This window comes from Hetaerina americana, unplaced genomic scaffold, assembly GCF_022747635.1.
Source record: "Hetaerina americana unplaced genomic scaffold, ioHetAmer1.1.p SCAF_5, whole genome shotgun sequence".
Taxonomy (NCBI): Eukaryota; Metazoa; Arthropoda; class Insecta; order Odonata; family Calopterygidae; genus Hetaerina; species Hetaerina americana.
Genome location: NW_027287095.1, coordinates 34,499,713 through 34,523,244, shown reverse-complemented (window position 1 = coordinate 34,523,244; position 23,532 = coordinate 34,499,713). Strand labels below are relative to the sequence as shown.

General features: G+C 43.6%; 1 protein-coding gene across 1 annotated transcript in view; it reads left to right on the top strand.

The window, feature by feature from the left end:
• The window catches only part of LOC139693976 (Fanconi anemia group J protein homolog), a 646,712-nt gene that overhangs the window by 393,063 nt on the left and 230,117 nt on the right, over positions 1-23,532 (top strand). The window contains exon 3 of the mRNA XM_071592353.1: positions 2,395-2,610. Coding sequence (XP_071448454.1) covers positions 2,395-2,610 — 216 coding nt within the window. The remainder of the gene's footprint in view (positions 1-2,394; positions 2,611-23,532) is intronic.

The window sequence follows — 23,532 nt, the reverse complement described above, 5'->3', positions numbered from 1 at the left end:
TCCTAGATTACCTCTCATGTGTTTTTGTTCATAAAGCTCTTCGATAAATCAGCACCATCCCCTGAAGCATTAACCTTAACTGCCACTGAAATCTTTTTTAATCCAGGGTTAAAGGATTAGTATTTCCTGCATTTGATGCCAGACGATCACCCTAGGATTATCGGCTATTTTCATAAGATCAAAGAGTGTGCACACTTTAATTCATTGGCCCTTTGAAATCGTTGCTTGCATAATTCAATAATCACGCTTTAAAATTTATCCCAATTTTATCAGCTCTTTTATGACTTACCTATGGAATGCCGACAGCAGGTTCTCATAAGATTTTTTCGAAACTTTTACCAGAAAGGAACATCTTCAGCTGCCTCGCCGCTAATTGTATCTTCCAGGATATACATAGATCGGAGTGGATAAATGCTGCAAAATACATTGCCTCAAGAGATTTTGTGAGCCGCAATGTGGACAGTATTACGTTCAGGATTATTAATGTGACATAAGGACATAGTCTTGTGCATCGTACAGTTGAAGTTATTTGAGATACAGAGCAAAATCATGAAATAAATTCGCATTACACGACGGTATTGAATGTGTCTCCGGTAAAAGTGTGCATTTTTTATTCTGGCTAGTTAAAAGTGTTCGAAGTTGCGTAAAGAATTCAGAAATTTCAACTTTAGTCTTTCTTAACGCTCGAACAATACATGGTTTGTATAAAAAGTATCGGGAAAATTTTCGAAAAAATGTATTTATTTCATATTTGCTGCTGTGGCTCAACATTTTTCTAAGTACATCCCTTGAACGTCGGCACACTTTTACCAGTTTTTCCACGACTCGAAGGCTCCCTGTTAGGTGGATTCCGTAAGGTATTTAAGGGCACGCGCGCAAGCTTCTTTGAAGGCACTTTAGGGTCCCATGGTGGTGTCCTTTGTGGGAGGACTTCACTTTAGGGAATAGTAAATAGTCTGATGGTACCAAGTCGGGACTGCAAGGTGGTTGGGGAATCATCTCGATGTCATAGCAGGTCTTTGCTAGCAGATACTCGGCTCTGCTTTTGGTCTTCCAAGACCTTCGGAACGAGTTTGGCGAAGATCTTTCACATTGACAAAGTGTCAGTGATAATAGTGTGCACTGCAATCTTATCAATGTCACTATGATCTACGGTCATGCGCACACTTATCCGGCGGTCTAAATTCAGCACGCACTCTTCAGGAAAAAATTGATACCAATACTTTTTATACCAACCTTATATTACGATGCCATACCAACCATCGTCAGTTTCCCGTTAGAATGATTTAAATTAAAAAATAATGTGGAGTTTCTCTCCCTTTTTTGTCAAGCTTCATCATTTAAGAACTCCACCTCAGATCAGGATACGGTCATTAAATAGAAGAACGTCGGAAAAAATCAAATATTTCATTTTATTGTCCTGGGAAATTAAACGATTTGAACGATGGGACCAAACGGATTACAAACGATCATCTACATCTACATGGTGGTCTGCCAGCTTCCGTCAGTGTGCGGTAGGGAGAATTTCACACGTGCGTCCATTACCTACATTATTAATTACCAGAAGGAATAAACTGACTGAATAGATCCTTAGTATAAATGATGGAGCTAACGTACTGCCAACGGTATTGCATGTAGTGAATCTAAAAAGTAATCCGGAGCTAAATTTCAACTTCCATTCTGCCATGCGAGACGTGCTGATGGTCATAGTTAGGTATGATAAAATATGATTTAATTGGAATAATGTGTACGAATTTGGCTTTGTAAAATAACTATTTACATGCGACTTAGATCTATCTTCTCATTAAACTAGTACCTTGATTGGATTCCTAATGCATTAATGGTCCCCGGTGACCAGGTTATACGTGATTTATCGGGTTCCAGATCTTCCTGGGAAACCACAGGCAGCCAATTGGAAAAGAACCCCTAGAAAAAACTATATATGAATTTCACACGCCATATGACTTACGTACTATGGAATAGGTTCCACCCTCATCTTTCAAATCAGCCTTTTGGTTGGCCTCTGTGGTTTTTATATGTTGAATAATATATTCTTCGATCTTTGAGTTAATTTCAACGTAGATCTTCTGGACCTATTTTGTACTAACAGAGTCTTCGCGGCATTCGATCTAAATCAGAAATTATACCAGCCTCGTAAATTTCTGGCTGAAAACTCTGGAGGTATTCTTCTACAACTACGCCATATTTCTCCAATGCTTTTTCTTCAACTTTCCAAAAATGTGTTCATTTATCACGCTCTTTCCCCCATCAGGGATCTGGAGTAAATGTTAACACTTAAAGTATTTGACGAATCATGCGCGAGCATCCTTTTGGTAGAGAGTTACGCAAATACCAGGAATCATTTCTTTTATCGTTCCTTTCTCCCTTCCGTAGAGAGACTGTCGAAATTGGCCGTGGCAGAGCACGAGGAGAAGTTGAAGGAGAGAAAGGAGCGAAACCTTAAGAAGAAGGAGAAGCAACGCGAGCGGGAGCAGAAGATGCGACAGAGGAACGCCGAAACGGAAAGCTTCAAGTCCGTTCGGAAGAGAGCGGGGGAGGCTCTGGCGTCCCCCGTGGTCAAGAAGGCGGACGGCGGTGTCAGCCCAGAGGGTGAGTCCAAATTTTCGTTTGTCGTTATTATTTCCACATTCCAAGTTTTACTCCACAAAATGTGTCAGCCGTATCCTTATATCCATGGAGCAACCGCATAGCCCTTCCCAGCCTTGCATTTTGCCTCCACTTTGAGTTATTTCGATCATCAGCATTCTAAGTCAACGTCGTTAATTCAGTCGCTTTCGATCTTATTTTGTTTCTTCAGCTGCGACTCCTCGAAATTAGCATCTGATTATAGGATTTGGCTTGTCGAGAAGCATTGGAATTATTTGAACCTTGAAAGTTGCTAATATTCCAAGAATCTCGTAAATTTTCGATATCCGGATCATCACCTCAATTCATGTTTCATTTATTTATACTTGTAATGATTTCAATCCTTGTCAGCCGATTAAAATGTTACAGCTTCCATATGATGCTGGGCGGCAGTGGAATTTTGGCTGTTGAATAAATAAAATGTGCCATTTCATTTTCCATTCTCGAAAATGTTAAATGATTCGAAATCATATTTATCTAAAGTTGGACTGTGTTGCCTCGTCTCTTATCATTTCTGTTTGTGTATGAACTGATCTTATAGGAATGGAATGGATTATATTGACAAAGGACACGCAGGGGTCACTTGATCACTGATGCCCTGTGAAGTGTCATAGCCTATCAAGCACCAGGACGTGTAAAAAATTGCTACATTACCCTAAAAGCCAAGAGATGTCATGGAAGTTACGTCATCATCAATCATGGCTTACAAGGCATAAGGTACCCCACGGAGTTTGCCTCGTTGAAATTTTTACTAATTTCGCGATTTATTTCGTGAACGGCTGTGCAAAGGAGGATCCATTGGGACACCTCAATCGATCACGTCTATAGTCGGAAGGGTTCCGCGTGTGCAAGAATTCCACCATCCTGTTCTCCCCCCCTGTTGCGGATCCACGTCCGGAAATCTCGTCCCACGCTCTCTCTCCCTCTCCCCTCCACGCCTCAGATCGCTGGTGAGAGGGATCCCCATCCCCCAAACCAGCCCCATCCCCACCCCTCCCACCCGACCCAATCACTGGGCCCTCATTCCCATTCACGGTGCTTCACCCCCGCTCCTGCCTTTTAAAAAGCCCTCCAAGTTCCTTCCTCTCACGTGCTGTAAAATGGTGCATTTGAGATGATTAAATGGGGTCGATGGTTGGGAGGCGGAGGCAGAAGGAAGTCTTTACGGGGGGGGTTGGGGAGATCCTATAGGGCGGGGAGGAGAGCGCTCTGAGAGCGATCGGGGCGCGTGGGTAGCGGCTGAGGGGTCCCCCGGGAAGGGGAGGGAGATGGGATGCGTGTGGCCCGTGGTGTGGGTGCCGGACGGCGGCGAGATCAACCCTTTCTCCCGCGGCGAGAGGGGCGCACACACGGGGGAGAGTCGGGGCCGACGTTCCCTCCGGGTTACGCCCGCCGGTCCCGTGCTCTCTCCGCAGCCTTGCGTCGACGCGTGTGTTCACCTCCCCCGCATTGTGCGCCTTGATTTCACCCCCTCCACCCCGCAAACCGCCACTCGGCATTCGGAGATTTTTTCCAACCACCCCTCTCTCCCCCCCCCCCTACCTCCATCCTTCCCTCTCCTCTCCGGGCCGTCCCTTTGAAGTTCTCCGACAATTAAGTGATCCCGCCAACCCCTTTTATAGTCCCCCTTCTACCCCCCACTCGCTTCCCACTTGTCCTCGTGTCCCCCCGGCCTCCACCTCCCTCTCTCCCTCCCCCATGTTGTCCTCTCTCCCGATTCCCCTGGCCATCTTTGGTGCCCCCTTGCCCATTCCCCAGCGTCCCCCTGCCCTCAAAGAGGCTCCTCCTCTCCTCGACCCCCAACGCCGCCCGTTGGATCCGTGTGCAGTTCGCTTCCTCCCTCCCCCTCCCCGCTTCTTCCCACTCGTTTAAACTCCCCAGCTCCCTCCATTTTCGACGCGACATAAAATGAAAAAATATATGATATGTATGTGTCAAGGGTTTTTAATGGACGGGGGAGGGTCGGTTGGGGTGGGTGGTCCGTCGGTGTATGGAGAGGAATAGGCGAGCTGTCCTATTCGTCTCCGGCGGGTCTATCGGTGTCACGTGACTTTCTTGGTTTTATTTCCGTCCCCTCCGCCGCACCCTCTGTCGCCTTTCTCCTCACTCATATCTCTCCCACCCACCCTCTCTCGCCGGCCACCTCTCTCACAAGCAGCTCTCCCTCCCTCTGGTATCCTCCACTTTCGCGGTCCTCCTCTCGCCCTCCGCCCCTTCCACGGTCGGCCCTTTGTAGACACACACGCGAGCCGACGGAGTGGCGATATGAGGGCCGAGACGCGACTTCGGTGTTTGCGGCAGGATAGAGGTTTTCATGTGCCGGGGTCACGGGAGCAAATACGAAAAAATTGTTCCCTTTCATTCTTGCCTCCCCCCTCACCTCTCATCCACGTCGCCTTGGCTCTGTCGTGTCCCTCTTCCCCTGCCCCCCACGCTCTCTCTCCCCATGTTTCCATATTTTTCCGCTCTTTTCGGCCACACACACACACACAAGAGTATCTGCCCTCTATATACGCCACCCTTTCGACCCCGTTTTGTCACGGCAGAATGTTCATGGTGATTTTGATGGAGTCCTCCATAAATTTCGTAATGGTCGCTCGTTCCAAAAATAAATGTCGAGGGTAGGGTGAAAGGGCCAAAAAAAAAGAAACCATTAGTTTTGAGAAAAAAAAATGCCCTTGGACCCGTGTTGGTGAAAGCATCGCCCTCGAGGTTAACGTCCGGGCAAAGTGGCACGCCGGACTTGGTCTCATTTTTTTTTCTTTTAATTTTCTCCGCAGTACTTTTGTTTCGGGCGGCCCAATTCGAGTGGAGCGGTGCGAACTCTCTTTGGGCAACAACGTCACCGTGCTGCTCCGCGCGAACATCCCGTTGGTGATCCTCGGGCAGGCATGCTTCACATGTGGATATTGCTCCACGCGTAGGATTTCCGTCGCTAGCCGAGGTTCTCCGTGACAGTCCATAGTCGTGCAAATAGATCCACCCAGTCGCGGGATTCCTGGCCCAGTCTGGACCCGATGGAGACGGACCTTTTTCCCATAAATGGAAGTACTGGCCTGGTGCATGTTATCGTGGTACAATGTTTTGCGGTATTAATTCAGTAAAGCATACGAGATGACGTATTGTGCGATTCATATTTCCAGTTGCATAAATCATCTTGAACCAATCATTATGGCACGTATTCATGGATCATCCGCTTCAGTCGTTTGTTCAAGGGGTAGGATAAATAATGTCCACTATCGTTATTGAAAAACAAATAGCACACCCTACAGCACGTCGAGCAATTCGTTGGATTTCAAATAGGGGGTATTTTTTTATTAATTTCATTCTCTCTCCGTTATTCTTATTTCGCAAGTTATATACCAGTGTACATGTAAAGAATAAGTCTCCTTTCACTCCAATCCACTCGTGTTTTCTGCAATTAATGAATGTATTGTAGGAATTAGGAGTAGTTTGGAGTGATAGGAGACTTATCCGCAAAATTTACGTGTCTCTGACTGCTCAGGTGCGAGTGGCGGATGGAGAGTTAGGATGAGCAGTGCTAGGGAGAGGGGGTGAGACTGTTGTGTCCATTATCAAGTGTGATTTTCCACGTATATGTGTAGGAAATGGTTAAAAATGCAGGCGTGGGAAGAACTGGGCTAGGAATGAAAGTCGGCGGACAATTCATAAATTCGATTAGGTTTGCGGAAGATCAAGATTTAGCTCGTCAGTCATCAAGCGTTGCCGAGCGAATTGAAACGTTTGTGTGATAGGTTTTGGGTGATAATATATGTAAACAAAGGAAATGTATGCTATATTCGAGAAAGAGAAATATAAGTTAAATGCTGAAGTAAGAGTTCATTAACTTGTGCAGTTGGATAATTTTACCTATCTCGAAATTGTTTTCGACTAAAATGGTCCTAAAAGTCGGGATATAAGAATAGAGTATGCGTTAGGCATAGATGTTTTCACGAGGAGGGAATTCTTTGACAGGGGCGTTGAGTAAGAACATTAAAAAAAAAGATCGGCAAAATGTTGATGTGGAGCGTGATTTTGTACGGCGCGGGAACGTAGTCGGTGGAGCAAGACAATTGGCGTAGATAGGAGGCTTTTGAAATGTAGGCATAGAAAAAATGGAATGGATGGAAAGGAAAAAAAATGAGGAAGTTCCTGGCACGATGGAAGGAGAATTTTTTTTTGGAGAAATACAAAGTTGGTAGGAAAGGGAAAGGGTAGGAAAGATGCAAGAGCGTTCTGTATAGCAGTGAGATGTTTAAGACTATAATAGAGAGGAGGACGTGAGGCAAGCGAAGAAGGGGTGGACAACCATGTTGAACGGAATGAAGGGAGGAAGGAGTTATGCAGATTTGGAGGACAGTATAATTTGTTTTTGGGTGTCTGAGTGTCTCTTGTTAAACGAAACTGAGAAATATAGCGATGATCAGTCTGTGTCCATTAAAAACCGTCCTTAAACGGTTGAATACCATATGATGATATAATGTTGCCCCGACAAAGATTCTGACCACCACCTAATCTGCATTAGTGGACTTCCTATGACAGGGCACTTAGTACCGTTTGACCTCCACACCGTCAATCTGACCTTAATGGCCCTTTTGGTCCGTGAAAGCGGCGATTTTTTACTCTAAAATTTTTCCTTTCCGAAGGGAAGACATCGTAGAACGAAAACACTTCTGGATTTAACATTTACAATGAGTACTGCACATTATTTACCCATCGGATTCTCATTTATTTCCGAAGATGCCATCGATTTGAAGGAAATAGCTTTTCCTTCGGGAAAAGAACCCTCTTTTACATTTATTTTCTCTCTCATCCCTCTACAATTTTAATTTACCGTCGACGACCTATTTTTATTTCAGCCCGAGTCATAAATCGGACAATTTCTGGCACTCTAGGATAAACGTCAACTTTTTCCCCGTAATTACCCGGCTACTTAAACCTTCTCGATAAGTCTCAAGTTGGGTGGAAGTTTCAAGTCATTGGCGGGGGAGTGGAGCCGCCGAAGACTTTTTTATAAGTTTCCCTCCAGATATGGAGACCGAAGGATGGAGGCGACCAATTTGTCCTCGCTCTTGTCGGAAATGGCAAAGTTCTTTCCAACCTCTTCCACCCCACCACCGCCATTCCAATCGGCCACTTAAAGAGGAGTAAGGAGAGACAAATGACTATCGGAGGAGACGAAGGGAAAGGGTGGGCTAGGTGGTGTGGGGGCGGGGGGGGGGGAAGTTAAAGGAATCGGACGTCTTATGAACCCCAACTTTGTTGTCCTCGGAGCACAATCCTCCCCCCCCGGCCCCTAACCCCGAAACCCCCCCTGCACCACCACACACACACGCGAGGGCGCGCAAACATACCGAAACTTCTTCGCGTTATTAGACCGTTAGCCTTCGCTTTATTTCCAACCGCCGCGCGTATACCTGCCTCACTTTTTCCCGCCTCCTCCCCCCTCTTCTCCCGCCCGTAATTCCCTCCCATCCTCCCTCTCACCGTACCTCTCTATTCCCCGCCCCCTCTTGCCCTCTCGCTTTATGAAGAGGGAAAGAATTCGAGGAGAGAGAGAAAGAGGGAGAGGGAGAAAGAGAGAGAGAGAGATGGCATCCCATCCACGATTGCTTTTCCCTAGACCCTCACCCCTCCACCATCCCCGTCATCCTCTGCCGTATGGGAAAAGGTGGGGGGGGTAGGAAAATAAAAGAAAGAAAAATAAATGGACGAAACCTCTCTTTCATTCCGAAAAACTTCGTATATACCACGTCATAATCGGGACGTGACATGAAAAAAAGAAGATGCAAGGCGAGGAGGGGAAATGTGGGGGGGGGGCTGAGGAGATGGAGGACGATGATGATGAAACCTGGAGAGGTACCGGGAAGGGGTGTGTGTTAGGGGGTGGAGGGTAAATGGTTATGAGATGGTATGGGAGGACCCATCTTTTTCCCACTTCGCTCTCTTCCTCTACCTCGCCCTCCCCACCCACAGCCACTCTTGCTCCGGGTTCTAATAACGCTGCGACCTACGACCCTCTTTTGTTTGCTCGATCGGTGGATGGTCTATTCCCCACTCCACGCTCCCCACCGTCCCCAAAGCCACCTGACCTCCTCCTCCGCGCCTCTTCCTCTCCTCATCCGACCCCTCCCGCACCCCCCTCCCAACTCCGCTCCGCCCTTCATCTTTTCCTGCGCACAAGTGGTTGACAGTGTTCCTCTCTTCCCGATGAGTGTCTCGTGGGGAAGAGAATCCCCACCACCCGCCCCCGTCATATGATATTTTGATCCCCCATCTCAATCTGTCCGTCCGTCTGTCTTTCTCTCCATCCATATCGCCTCGATTTTTTTCTATCACCCTACTTTCCCCCTCCCCATCCAATCCCAGACGTCTTGTTTTTTTCCGAACCCTTCTCTGTTTTATTATATATATATATATATATATATATATATATATATATATATATATATATATATATATATATATATATATATATATATATATGTATGTATGTGTGTATATATATATATATATATATATATATATATATATATATATATATATATATATATATATATATATATATATATATATATAATTTCTGACCTCCATGTGCCTAGCTGCGCGATTTTTTCCTCCCAAGGCCTCCCGAGTGGATGGGTTTTGTGTGCGCCGTTGTGTATTTTTTTCCATCGGGGATGGGTACGTAGGTAACCTCTTCCTCCGTCTTCCCGTCGGCCGACGTGCCTATCGTGGTCGTCTCGTTCCGCCGGTCGGTGGTGATGATGCATGGGAGGGTCGTGAAAACCTTTCCGTCAAACTCTTCGTCGGGTTGGTTTGATCCATATGACGTGCGCCGGGCTCTTTCGTGCATTATGATTTCGATTGGTGGAAGGAGAGAGGGGGAAAAGGTCTTGCGGCCTCGGGTGGCTCCAAGTGCAGAATCATGAGATGCGATATCCTCCATCTCCCGTCGTTTACTCAACCCAGGAACGGATCCGTCATCCAGTTGAATTCTCTTTTTTTTTACATTTATTCTTTTGTCCCGCGCTCCGTTTCCTCCACCTCTGACGCTATGGCTTTCCGATTCCCTCCCCGTTCCACTCCGTCCCGTTTCCCTTCCAGATAACGGCCCCGAGGTGTGCGCGGAACGTGAGCTAATTCCGTGCGCTGCGATTCCTCGCGTTCTTCGCCGCTGCGTGGTTGTCGGGCGTCCGTCACCGGCTGCTTGACGTTTGCTGGACTGCTCCAATGCCAATGCCTGCTTTTGATTCTACGGGTCGGTCGGGGTGGATTTTTGATACCTATCGTATGTCCATCCGCGTGACCAATTTAAATTGTCCGTTGTGACAAAATGCTGTACGATAATGCATCACGAGTTGGTTAATGAATGCTGTCTTTTTTCTAAGTTGTCATCAGCCCGTCTTGAAAATACGAACCTTCCATTTCGTCTCCGTGATTTTATTGCCCATGAATAAGCTACGTACATTAAGAATTATATTCAATAATACTCTCTCTTGAGTAGAGCCATTGAAGTTTGGAAATTGATTAGTGCAGGAAACCTGCGTAATGGATTAGGACATGTTAAGCTGCTTCTTGGAATTTCTGCGCTGCCGTTCGTAATTTGCCTCTATTGTTGCAAATTATGATCGAGACACTATTTTAAACGTATTAAATGACCGCAGCTCAAATTAACAAGGTAGCATGTTCTTTTTAATATTTTTATTGAAGTCTCAGTTAAAATTCATGCCGACCGGAATGTTTTTCTCTCGTACATATTGCTCTCTAGTGAATATAAATACGTATGATTGTCATCAGCCATTTTTTTGATGCGATACAGCTCTCCCTTATTGTTTTAATTTATCATCGTTTTCACGCTTCTCCATCAATCCTTTCCTTTCGCCATTTCTTCAATATTTGTCTATGGTTTTGCCTCATTATATGCAAACATAATAGAAATATTCGTGTTTCCGTTCACTGCTGTCTTCGGGTACTAACTTCACTCATACACACAGCCGAAATACGCTTCTTATGTTTTGTGAGAGTTGGTGCTTCGTGGTGCTTTCCTTATTCTATGGAAACAAATTCGCAAGCTTGTAGCATTCCACATTTCTTTGCCACAAATTGATTCAGAATGAGTTACCACTTGTTTTATACTAATTAATAGTTTGATTGTTTCACCATCGGCGCAATTTCGACTATCATAATTTTCCTGCAGTGTTCATCACGTTTTCATTCTCTCCAATATCCTTCCCCCTGGCGCTTGCCTATGCAATACTTTCACAGCCGTAGAGAATTATTCTCCATTGGTGAAATATTTTCTCAATAATCCTGAAGTGGCCTATTATAGAAGTTCTAATCAATTCTAAGCGTTTCGTGTCGTCTTTTGGAAACAGTATATGAGCTACGAAGCCTTAATCAAGATGAAATCAATTCTCCATCCTGTTCAAGTGGTTAGAATGCTCAGGAAAGGACCTAGCATAATTGGAAAACCGCTATCTCATTTTGTTTTCGCATTTGCTAGGATATGAATGGTGCGGGGAAGTAAAGGCTTCGCTAATTGCAAGTCAACCCCGAGAGTCCTCGATAGATACACTTTGGTATTTGAACGGCGTAAAATGTACTCAAGGCCCAGAGTGAAGGCTGTTATAGAGTGCGGTGTATCTAGATCCAGTGCAGCATATTCCGAAATTCCCTCAGATGGTAATTTAGTCCAATTGGGAAAGGTAAAAAAATCCACGTAGCCATATTTATCGTAACCCCGTGGGGAACACCGTCACGACAATTATTAAAAGCCACAGACCTAATTTATTGGAATTTCGTGATGCTAATGAAAGAACATTGGCGACTTGGAAGTGAGCGACGTTAAATTTCCGGTAATAAGAGTAATTAAGGTGGTGTGATATCATACTGCCGGGATAGAACTTGTATTAATCGCGGACTTCGAAAATGTCACTCGGGTCACTTCTGTATTAGAATAATGTGTAATTCAGGTTTAAAAAGTTCATGTATGCACAAGACGCAACGCCACAATTTGACTAAAATGACTTTAAAAGTGAGAAAACGAAGAAAAGTGGTCAAAAAACTAAGCGAAACACCAAATTACTCAAATTTCGGTCACCAGAAATGAAAAAAAATGTTGTATCAGGCTGAGGAGAATTCCACGAAGTATGTACTGTTAGTGCTTGGGCGATGAATAGATAAAATTTCTTCCAGAGGTGCCTATGCATTCGAAATGTATGTATCGTGCCTCAGTGTATGAATTTTTTTGTTGCAGTGTGCTCCCGTAGCGGAAATTATTTAAAACTGGGCCCTCGCTGTACAAAAAATTGTAGTTTCGCGGTTCAAAATTTCCAAATATAATTTGCCAATGTGATGTTATCTTATGTATAGTAAAACTACCTAGCATACATCCGGTGTTTGAAAAACTATTACCCACCCAAGTATCACAAATGTTTAAAGAATGGATGGATCCAATAGTAAGATAAATCACCCGCTTAATCCCCGGGAATAGGGAAAATCTCTAACCCAAAATTCAACACGAGCAAAATTTAAAAATACATGAAAAATTGTATTCTGGTCTTTGCGATGAAAAGCTTAGTTAGTTAATCAATACATTATATAACAAAATGACGCTATTTAATATCAATTAAAATTATATAGATTGAAGCAGCGGACGGAATGATCGTAAACAAATTTAGACGTTATCGCCTTACCGTTTTTGTATAAGTGCTCACCTAAATGACAGTTTCGGTGACAATCGAATTATTCTCTCGGCTTTTCTAGAATTTGTGCTATTTAGTAATTATCTGATTGATCATGAAAAAGACGAGCTATACAATATATTGCAGTAATTTTTCAAGTGTGTATGAAGGGTCGAGTCGAAAAACGCTCCACCAAATCTCCTCGCCACTGTCCGTATTCATCGTCCTAGGTTATTATCCGCGAGCACACTTGTGTGAGGGCGAGGACGAAGGAGAGCGATTCGGAGTAAACTCAGAAGGAATTCTAGGGATTGTCTCAGTTCTTCTCGCCATCTTCGTGGACTGAATTTTCACCGCGGGCGCGAAGGACGGCGGGGGGGGGGAAGTTTTTCAAAGAAGGGAAGCGGACAGAACAACCATAATAAGACGCAAAAAATTGCATTACAAAAAACATCCTGAAATACATCCTAATTAGAGAACTTTATATAATGGATTCCGATTTCGGGCGCTTCAAAGACGTCATCATCAGCCATCCTTATATAAAACTTGAAATTTCATCACGTTCAATTATTATGAATTATTTTCGCCATCATCCAAGTCTTTTCAGTATCCCTAGGCTGCACGGAAGCTTCTATGAACATTTGTTAGGATAATACATTCGTTTGCCTGCTGTACTCCATTGAGAACACACTCCCAACTTTCAGCATTGAATACCTATCCTGGTGTGACTGTATTATGATCTCGAGACCGAAGTAAATTAAGCGTCAGTTGATGAAAACATCGCATTAATAATTATTCATTCCAATTTCAATAAATAGAGCATACATCTATTTTCGGGAATCCATATATTTCATCACCTGGCCTTCTTAGCATTTTAAGATCCTCTCCGCACTTCGCTTCCTCCACCCCCTTTCCCCTTGACCGCACGCTCCATCTCTCCACGGCCTCCCACCCCTTAACCCCTGAACGTCTCCTTAGCGATTCCTTTCGTTTTTCCCGCAGCCCCTCCTCCGCCTATTCTCCCCCCCCCCCCGAAACCCACTATTCTCGCGAGTTAGGTATGCAAATTCGTGTACCCTAACCTCCCATAGATCCTCTCTCCCTTCCCTCTATCCATCCCCTTCCCGTCGGCGAGTTCAAAGGGAAGCGGGGAAGAGGAATGCCGCGCGACTGCTAATGGATTCGCTCGCGTTTACATCAGAAGCGGCGAGCGTCTTCTGCCTTTGTCGGCTTCGCCCTCCCCGTTCCGTCTTGCCTCTCTCCTCCCACTCCCGCGGCCCGATCACCCTCCTCCCTTACTCCCCCAAATCATCCATTCCGCCGGAAAAACGTACTCCACTCCAGCTTCCCCAACCCTCCCTCTCCAGCGGAGGTATGCGTTCCCGTCCCACTCCTTCCGCCACTTATGGGGCAGTTGGCGTGGGGAGGATTACAGCCTCTCCTCCCGCGGGTGTGTGCGGGGAAGAGGGGTGAGGTCGCGGGTCGCGGTCTTTGTCCGCGGCGATTGCAGGGTCGCCGCCGCGTCCAATCCCCCCCTCTCCTCCCCGTCGGCTCACTCTCACCACCCTACCGCACCCTGCCGCACCCTCCTGTGGTGGCAGCTGGCAGGGCGAGTAATATGCAGACGGCGATGCAGCTTCGTGTCTTCTTTCCTCTCATCACCCTTTTATCAAGCAGTCCTGTACTGCGTGCAAAATTCCAGAGCCAAAGCTCATGCATTTTCCTTTATCTTTCCATGGTCTATTCCTATAGTTATGTTACCTATTCCGGCGTTAATACTGTATTTTGTGTATTTTTTTTATATTCGGGCTATACTTTTTATTTTCTTTTTCGAAATATAGCGTCCCCTTCCGGTTCAGTTCTTTCTCTGCCATTATGGCTGTATCGTCCTGTAAAGCGACATATTTGTTTTTATATCCTTGGATTCCTGCAGCATTTCATGTAAATTTCATTTCTTCTCTACCATACGTAAATTTTGAAAATGATGGGTAAAATTGTACCTCCTCTCTTATATTTATTTCTGCTTCATCACTGCTGTTACCAGATTTAATCACACTCATTTGGTCACCTTGCATGTTTTGAACTTCCCTTCTGTTAATCTAAGGCATTTGTTTGTTCTTTAAGTGTGTATGGCATTCTGTTCTGAACGATAGTATTAAAATTTTTATCGTTAAATAGTCTCTGCAACTTCGAGGACGTTTTCTTTGGTTTTTCAATTCTTCAGTTAGAATTCCAACCATAAGAGTTAAAGTAGTCCCCTTCGTGCCCCCGTTTTTTTTTCGAAATCCAAATAGATAATCATCTCTCTCTCTCTCTTGCTATATATTCGATTTTTCGTCAATACTTCTTTAGTGGTAGATTGTGGTGTGGGGGAGAGTGGTAGGCCTTAAAACTGACTGTTCGAATATCTACACGTGTATAAGCTTTCCTTCTTTTTGGAATAAGAACTACTTCACTAGTCTGGGATTCTATTGGTATTCTAACAAGTGATCATTACGGTTGTCGGAGGTTATTTGTTGCAGTTTTGGTTCACGTCTTTTACAATTCCACCCTGCAAGTTAAATCCTCCCCGAATTTGGCTCCCTGCTTTTTAACTGCCGCGAGTGAAACTATGAATTCCTGTTAACCTTTTCACGCGAAAATATTGTATCGCGGCATGCAAATTTTCCCGGTGTTGATTGCCTAATTGAACATCTCCTTCGCGTGTTTCTCTTCAAATAAAGATTACACAAATGTTGTGACATTCCCTATTTTTTTGTGATCTCATAGTGATGTTTCCTTTCTACACAATATCGTCTGAATCTTCGGATTTTGTTTTTTAACTTTCATGTCTCCTTACCTGCTGGCATTACGATGTAGTGATTTCCGAAAATGGTATATCAATTTCATTAGGAAGGTATGTATAGACTGTATTTAAAGATTAAATCTTTGAGACATCAATCTCCGATATAACTGTCCAAAATGGAAGGAGTATACATATTCCCGTGGTGTTATTTTCATACCAATTCACCATTCTAATTCTACTAGAAATATTTTGGTTTTTAAAGATTCAGCAATTCTAGTTATCGTAGTAATGGATGCGATGCGCGAAAAATCAACGTGGAAATGATATTTTTCATCTGGGTAAGCCTAAAACATTCATATATCTGCAGTTATTAATGCTAATGCTCTCCATTCATATTTTCGATGGCATTCCTTTCAATTTTAGGTCTCCAGAGAAGCTAAAACATTCATATAATTGCAAATATTAATGCTAATGCTCTCCCTTCATGTTTTTGATGGCATTCCTTTCAATGTTCAAGTTTCCAGAGAGGATGAGGTTTTCAGCGCCCAATCATTTGCCACTTTGTTTTCAACATACCAAAAAAAAAGTTAAATTTACATTTCAATGAAAGGGGAAACGTAGATAAACGATCTACGCGATGAACTTTTTTATTTTGGTCTTGCACATTTTTCAATGCGATATCGCATTTCATTATTTGCTAAAATTCTGTGAGTCCGTTTGTGTGTGTTTGTGTGTATGGGTGGGAAGGGTAGGCGGGGAGCGGACAACGGAGAGTAATCGCAATCTACATTGTTTGGTTCCCAGCGCGCTCGTTTCATTCCCAGCAAATATCTACGATAACTATCTCTTCCCGTTTCGTTTTCGAACCCTGGCATTCTTTTTTTTTTAATAAACCTCCCTCCCTCGCTGGAAAACAAATTTTTCGAATTTACCTCTCTCTACTTGTTAACCACCGCGAGTGGCAATTGCTATTTGTAATCTGCGAAGCATTAATGCCTCCGGATCGACAATATTTTTTACCCCGGAGATGAAAATTTTGCGTGCAGGTGCATGCGTACATACATACTTGGGGCTGGGGCAATCTGCTTTTAATGCCACGTTTCCACTTGGCGCCCGTCATATTTCCTATTACCACCCTCCTCCTTCCCCTCTCCCTCTCTCAGTACGGCACGCTCATTCAATTTAAGTGCCTTCGAAAGCTCTCCCGTGGACCACATTCGAGGAATGTCCGTGTGTGTGTGCGTGTTTTTGAAAGGGGTGTGTGGGCGCGTGCGAAAAAATAATTGCGGAATCAGTCGCTCTCAATGGCGGTTGTTGCCATTTTCACATCCCCGGAACGTAAAATGCAACTGTTGTAATGTCGTTCGGGGTGCTGCTATTTATTCATAGGTCCGAATGATGAAGTTCGACGTATTTCCAATCCATTCGCGGCATACGAAGCTCTGGAGTGGAGCGGTTGAAAAATTCGGTAAAAATACCCCGAAATACGGGTAGGTATATATACCCGTACGTGGGGGAGAACCGAGCGCATATCCTTCCCTTTTTTATTCTGCCGTCCTCGTTTAGACCACGGCCCGCAGTGGGAATCCGTCGTTTTAATTTTTTTTGTAATTTTTTGCTTTTCAGTTTGCGCGTACGTGCGAGCGTAAAAATATCGTGATTATTTACGATTGCATTCGAAAACGTTTTATATCCGTGTTTTGATATGACCCCGCTTTAGTGTTTGGTCATCCGGTGACATTTTTTTTTCAACACTGACGTCCGCGTACATTCGCTTGCCCATACATGTCAGAATCTGCTACGCACTCGATGATTGGTATTCATTAGTGATGCCGAGTATGCAATATGAATGAATATTCATTAAAAAAAACTGCAGTTGAAATCCCTTCGTCATTTTTTTTCCCCCGCGCGTTATTTTTCGTCAGCAACCGCAATAGTGATTCGCGAAAAATAAATATATTTAAAATGTTATTTCATTTAAATCCATTTTTAATCTCTCAAAGAGGTTTTTCATTGTTTTTGATGCTGCAGGTGAATTTTAAAGAGAAAATAATGATTGGAAAAGTAGTGCGATGTTGGATGCTCTTTGATTGGAAATCGTTTAATGCGTTCATTATTGTCGTTCATGATATAGTTTGAGAGGTTTCTTTGGATGTGAATGGCATTCGACAATTCGGGTTGGGTTCTTTTTTTCTAGCACGATATTATATCTTTCGACTCACAGCGTAAATCGAATCGTAATCCTACTGGAAATTCGGAAAAAAAACACTTAGCATTTCCGCATTAATAATTTTTCCTCTCAAATTATTTTTTTCGTGAAAGTTTTGAGTCTATTTTATTCTAAATATAACACTTTATTCGCTTCTGCCGTCGCAAACTCTAAAACGAAATTGAGAATCCTGAATTTTATATTTTCATACCATGCCACTGTTAAGCAAGTGCCCACTGCAGTAGAATGTTTGATAAACTTGAGATGTTATATGGAGACTCAATTTTACAAATAACCCTAGAAAGGGTGCGGTGGGTTCCTGCGGTGAAGAACCGGTCCTCACTCAGCCCTCATCATCTTAACAAGAAGTTACTGGTGCCCTTTCCTCATTTAAACCATCCTATTAGCCAAAAACATGCATACCATCAAGCCATTTTTAAGCCCAACTGTTACACTTGCCCGACCGTCCGGTTCATACATGCATACAATGCGCAAAAAATGTCTCTTTGCTTTTAGATATATGCTATCATATTTAGTCAGCTGATAGGGGTCACGTTCTAGAACCTCCATGACAGTTGGCCTCTTGAACTTTTCGGAGATATTTTTCGCGTGATTCTCTTGGGATTCCATGGGCTCTTGGGCAATAGAATGCCATCACCATCAATATTTCAATCCTAAAATTGGTGTACTGTAGTCCTCCATTCATCTATATTTAGTGTTAATTCTCTCATACCCTGAGAGCTTCTATGTTTTACGTCCTTCTTAATTTGTCCCATGTTGAAGCCTCTTGATCTTCTTCGCGGGATATTCCCATCAATTTTCCATTCTAATTTGTTGTTTTGGCTAAACCAGTGTGCCGCGAGGTGGAGCCAATCAATCTTGTTCTTCTTTACCGTAGAGTTCTCCGTATGGTCCTTTTCTCTTCCGCTCTTCTATACCATTCCTCGTTCATCACTTCCGTTTAATCTTCAGAATTCTCCATAACGACCATGTTTCAAAGGCGTCTATTCTTCGATGGTCACTTTTCCAGTGTTCAATGTCTCTGGTCTACAGAGTGTCGTGCCCCATACGAACATTTTCACAAACTGCTTCCTTTTTTGCGGCTTAGGTTCTTTGATTGAACGTAATAGTTGCCTCTTCTTCATGAATGCCTTCTTAGCTTGAGCTACGCTTGATCTTTGTCGAAATACTTGCTGCACTGCAATGTGTCATGTTATACCGCTACCCAGGTAAATGAAGAATTCCACTTGCTCTTGTTATACTCTTCGGATTGTGATATCTGCCCCCAGCTTCTCTTTTCCAAGTACGATTGCTATAGTTTTCTTCTTTTAATGCTCATATTCTCAAAGAACACGGTCCATAGCTGTCAGGCATGCTTGCAGGTCCTTTCGTGTTTCGGAAACTATTGCGATGCCATCTGGAAGCCGGAGCGTGTTAATTTCTTTGCTCTTTACCTCGACTCCTTTGATGCTAATACCATGTGGTTCTTTTATTGCCTCTTCTAGATATGCGTGGTAGTTGGATAGTGTTGGCGGGAGGTTGCACCCTGGTCTTACTCCTTTTTTTTATTTTGGCTTTCTACCCAGTATTTTTTTCATTTTCATGTTTGTTACCTGATTATTATAGTGGTGATGCTTTATTCTTTTGTCATTGTATTCTATTCCAGGCGCTTTTAGTAGTTTGAACATCTTGCTCCATGTGGCTTTGTCGAAGGCCTCCTAGTCCACGAATTCGGGTATCCTTCGCTTTTACTCTAAGTGCCTTGATTATTTTTTCGCTTACTTTTGTCAACTCCTGGTGCATTGCTGTTCTTCATATCTTTTACGGCTCTTTTAAATTCGCTTCTTAGTATATCCGGCCGCCTTTTGTCTTCCTCTGTCAAAATTTCGAATATTTCGTGGAATATTTAATGTGAAAAAGAATCAAATGGAAATTTATATATGGAGTGCTATTGATGACCATGGAATCAATATTGTGAAATTCCATTATTTTCTGTGTGCTATTTCCTGTGGTATCCCATAGTATAACACAAAAGTCAATTCAATTGAGTACCACAAAATATTAACGCGACATAGACAGCATTGGACATTTTGCAGAAAGTTATGGCACAAATAAGTTTTTACACATCGCCATTGGCCTACACGCACTTGTTCCAAAGCGATTAATTCTTGTTTGTACTGCGTTATTACTTTGCTTACTCAGCTCTTCGTATATTCTAACTCCATTCATGCTCTCCAAAATGTATGTTCTCTTCCTTCCTTTTTCTCGCATACCCAGCGTTTTCTCTGCTATCACTGTCATACGCCGCTACCTGTCGATACCTTCCCATCGGCCTCATTTTTTGCCTTCTAATTTTGTTTAATAAGGTTATTTCTTTCTTCAACATACCTACATAAGTAAAACTTCGGAAATTGTTCTCCTACGGGTGAATATTACGCATTCTTTCTAACGTTTTTCGCACATCTTAAAAACCTCTTATTTACGGTCCCCACTTTCCTCAATGACCAGGTTTCGGTGCCACATCGCTAAGTGCTTTGCGTCGAAGTCGTCAGTGAGGTTTTCCTCGAGTCTTTTCCTCAAAGGCACCGGTCAACAATTCCCTGTATCTCTCTCTCCCTCTCTCTCTCTCTCTCTCTCTCTCTCTCTCTGTGAATGCTTGTTCTACTAGGGCGTTTAGATCCCGTCTAATTATTTATGTAGAGCTATTTTTAGGTGTTGCTTCATTTATTGAAAAAAAATGTAATGATTCGATCACGTAAATAACTTTTTGAAATCCATTACTTTGAGTTGAGTCTGTTTTAGTCGCCCGATTGGTCTCGTGTATTTGCTTCTCATGCCTCCTGCTATTCTTTTGTGTTTCTGTATTGCTCCACGGAAATTTTTATCCCATAGCACAACAAACTTTTCATTCATCCATTCACCTCGTATTTCACCGCCCCTCTCCATTTCGCCTGCCGGCCATTACGCCTTCTTCTCCCCCCCTCGCCTCGGGTGAGGCGTATTGAGGGGGTTGTGGGTGGGCGGCTCTTGGCCCCGCCCTCCACTCACTTTTACTCCTCAAGAAGCTAACCGAATCCACTACCCCTCCTCCCCCCATCCAACCCCCCATCCCACCCACCCCCTTTCCCCCTCCCACCCCACTTCCCCCTTCCACCCTCCCTTCCCCCCTCCCACAGAAGAAAGAAAAAACTCCTCGCCTCTCCTCGTTTATATTTTTCCGGAACACCCACCCATCCACGCCACCCCCACCTCTCCCTTTTCCTCCCCATCCCCTCTTCTATCCCCGCCTCCCGCACCAAAGGCCTTTTACCTTTTACGAGCGATGATGTTCATTTCGTCGTGTATATATATATATATATATATATATATATATATTTTTTTACATTTTTCTTCAATAAGAGGGGGAGTGGGAAGGTGGAGACGCGCTCTCCCGACTCCCCTCTCCCCCGGTGCCTCTGCCGCTTCTTCCTCAAATTCAATTCCCGCAAATGAGCGATGAAGTGCGCGGGGTGAATGGGGTGAGGAGGAGCGAAGGGCCTTGGAGGGGGGAGGGAGGGGGGTGGTGGAGTAGACCAAAAAGAGTTTGCCCTTAGAGTGGATCTTTAGGAGGAAGGAGACGAGGAGGAAGGTTGGCGGGGGAGGGAAGGGGTGCTCAGGGGTTTGGTCGGGGGTGTCTCGTAATGAAGGAGTCAGGGGGCTCCATCTCGAATCACCATATGAAATATTTTAAGCTTCCCCCCACTCCTGCCCCCCCCCCACGAATAATTTCACCCCACCCCTCTCCCTCAGCCAACTCCCTCCTTTCCAACTCCCTCCTGTCCCTTTCTCCACATTTCCCGTTCCTCTTCACCAACATTGCCTCTCTCCCTGCCTCCTCCATCCACGCCTCGGCACTTCGGCCCGACGACACGTGACGACTCACGCCCTTCCTTCTTCTTCGTTGCCTCCGTGTGTGTAAGTGGGATTAATGCGGTATGGGTGCATATGCATTGCATCATTTGTTGTTTATTAGGATGGATCGGAGTGAGCATCTGTTTCCTTAATAACCCCTATGCGTTGCCCTCCTCTAAGGCAATCCTGAAGAGTAGGCGTATAATCGCCATTGAGTGCTCATGCTCGTAAACCTATACGCATACAGACACTCTCAAAATCATGTTTGAAGAAACCGATGAGCTTCGCAATTTGGTATTGATGTTGTGACTTTTCGATGCAAATTACGTAGTTACAAAAATGTTCTCATTCACATCCGGACTGACCCCAGTTTTTTTAGCACATCCTTACCGGGTCTGGCGACTCTAAATCTCGTCTAGGCACGCTTGCACAAATTATTCTGATGATTCGGACTGAATAATTTCAACTTTGCCGCACTACGCAGAAATCTGCGCTCTTGAATCATTCAAAAATTATGCTCGTATACAGCAGGCCATTTTTCCTTATTCTATATATTTTCATTTAGCCATATCCGGATGAATGGCTGTGGTAAAATGGGCAATTAAAAAATAAGTGGGAAAATTTATTCTCGTTTTTGGGAAGTGCGTTTATATGACGAAAATAGGATTTTATTTGTTGAAAAAAATCGTTAATCTCTGCGCCTGTGGCTATTGCGTACGCAGTCATGCTAAAATATTTTTTTAACAAAGTGTCGCAGTTTCGTTCATTATTCATGTAATAATATCCCGCAGTGATCAAATTTATGGAATTGAAAATGTCGTTACCCCTCGACTTTTTCATTTCGCTCATATTTATTTTAGGTATTTCTGGGTGGCGTTCCAGGAAATATTTAAATATGCCCCCCCCTCTCCCTCGTCGGATGGCTTTTGTGGAGAAACCATTCCTTACGCGCGTGGTATTTAAAGCCGGTTTATTCGGAATTGCCAGAATTCAGGAATGCTTTCCATCGTAGCCTCGTGATTTCTTAGTTTTTGTCCTGAAGTAGCCAAATAAGCCACAACTTCATTTCGTAAGCCTTTATTCCTTCCTCAAACCTCGATGCACCAGCTAAGACTTTCACTTTGGTAATATGCTAGTTTAAGTTAACTCTTCTTAGGTCAATCATTTTTTCTCATATAATTATACAATATGAACACACTGGTGTTATTTTTTATCAAGTGCTTGAACTTAGCATAATTTTAACGACCTTGTTCCGACATTTTTTCATTTAAACGGACCTTCTCTCTGTGACAATGGGATAATCTTTTTCCAAATATACTTGTCCAAATTAAATTGTTAAAAATATAAGAACATTTTAAATAGGCTCATTGATACGACATTTTAATCGTGGTATCCATCCTACTTTCACGTTTACATGTGTGCTGGCACTCAGTTGATCTTTGCGTTGCACTCAGTCGCACTTGCGTTGATCCACGACTATGTAGGTATTCTTAAAAGTCGCTCGTTCTTCTGTTTTTTTTGCTGTAGTTACTTAGGAACTCGTTGAAATAATAGCCTCTATCCCCTTTCGTTCTTGACTCGAAAAATTAACACTTTTGCTCCACTACGCATAGGCATCCCTTGGTTACTTCTTTTATTTTATCAACAGGCAGTCCCCACCCAAAGGTATGCAAAAACTTACACGTCGATGCTCTCAGAGGTGAACAAGGTGAAAAATGGTAATATTTGCGCTCAAATTAGGTAAACTATGGACTATATCTTTTGTTTAGGCCATAGAAAAAAATCTTTTTAAGACACCGTGGTCGTTATAAACATTTGATATCAGTATTAGCTGGTGAAAGATAAATTACTTAGACGGGTAGTTCTGGAGAATGGCAATGAATATTGCTACTTACTTGGATATTGATATCTGTAAAATTCGTCTTTTGTCGCCTTTCTCGCTGTCGTAGTGCTGTCACCACCGACGGATGCTTTGGTAGCCAACTCTGACATCGCCTTCATGTTAAGGACTTCACCCTGAAGGAGATTACAGACAGCTGTCGAAACGCCGGCGCTGACCGATTCAACTATTTGATAAGAGGCTCGAGTATTCTTCTTCCAGCGTATTTGCCAGGAAATCAAATGGTACTTCATTTTTTCGATAAGGTCAAGTGGTGAAGGTTGAATGGAACAGGAAAAAGGCTCGATAAGAATTCACTCAAGAGAATTCTCTTAGAAGAAATCACTTAGCACCGGGAGAGTGCCAGTTCATTCAAATCTTCTCTTATGTGCCATAGAATCCTATCCTCATTTTTCCGGAGATTGTGATGATCCTA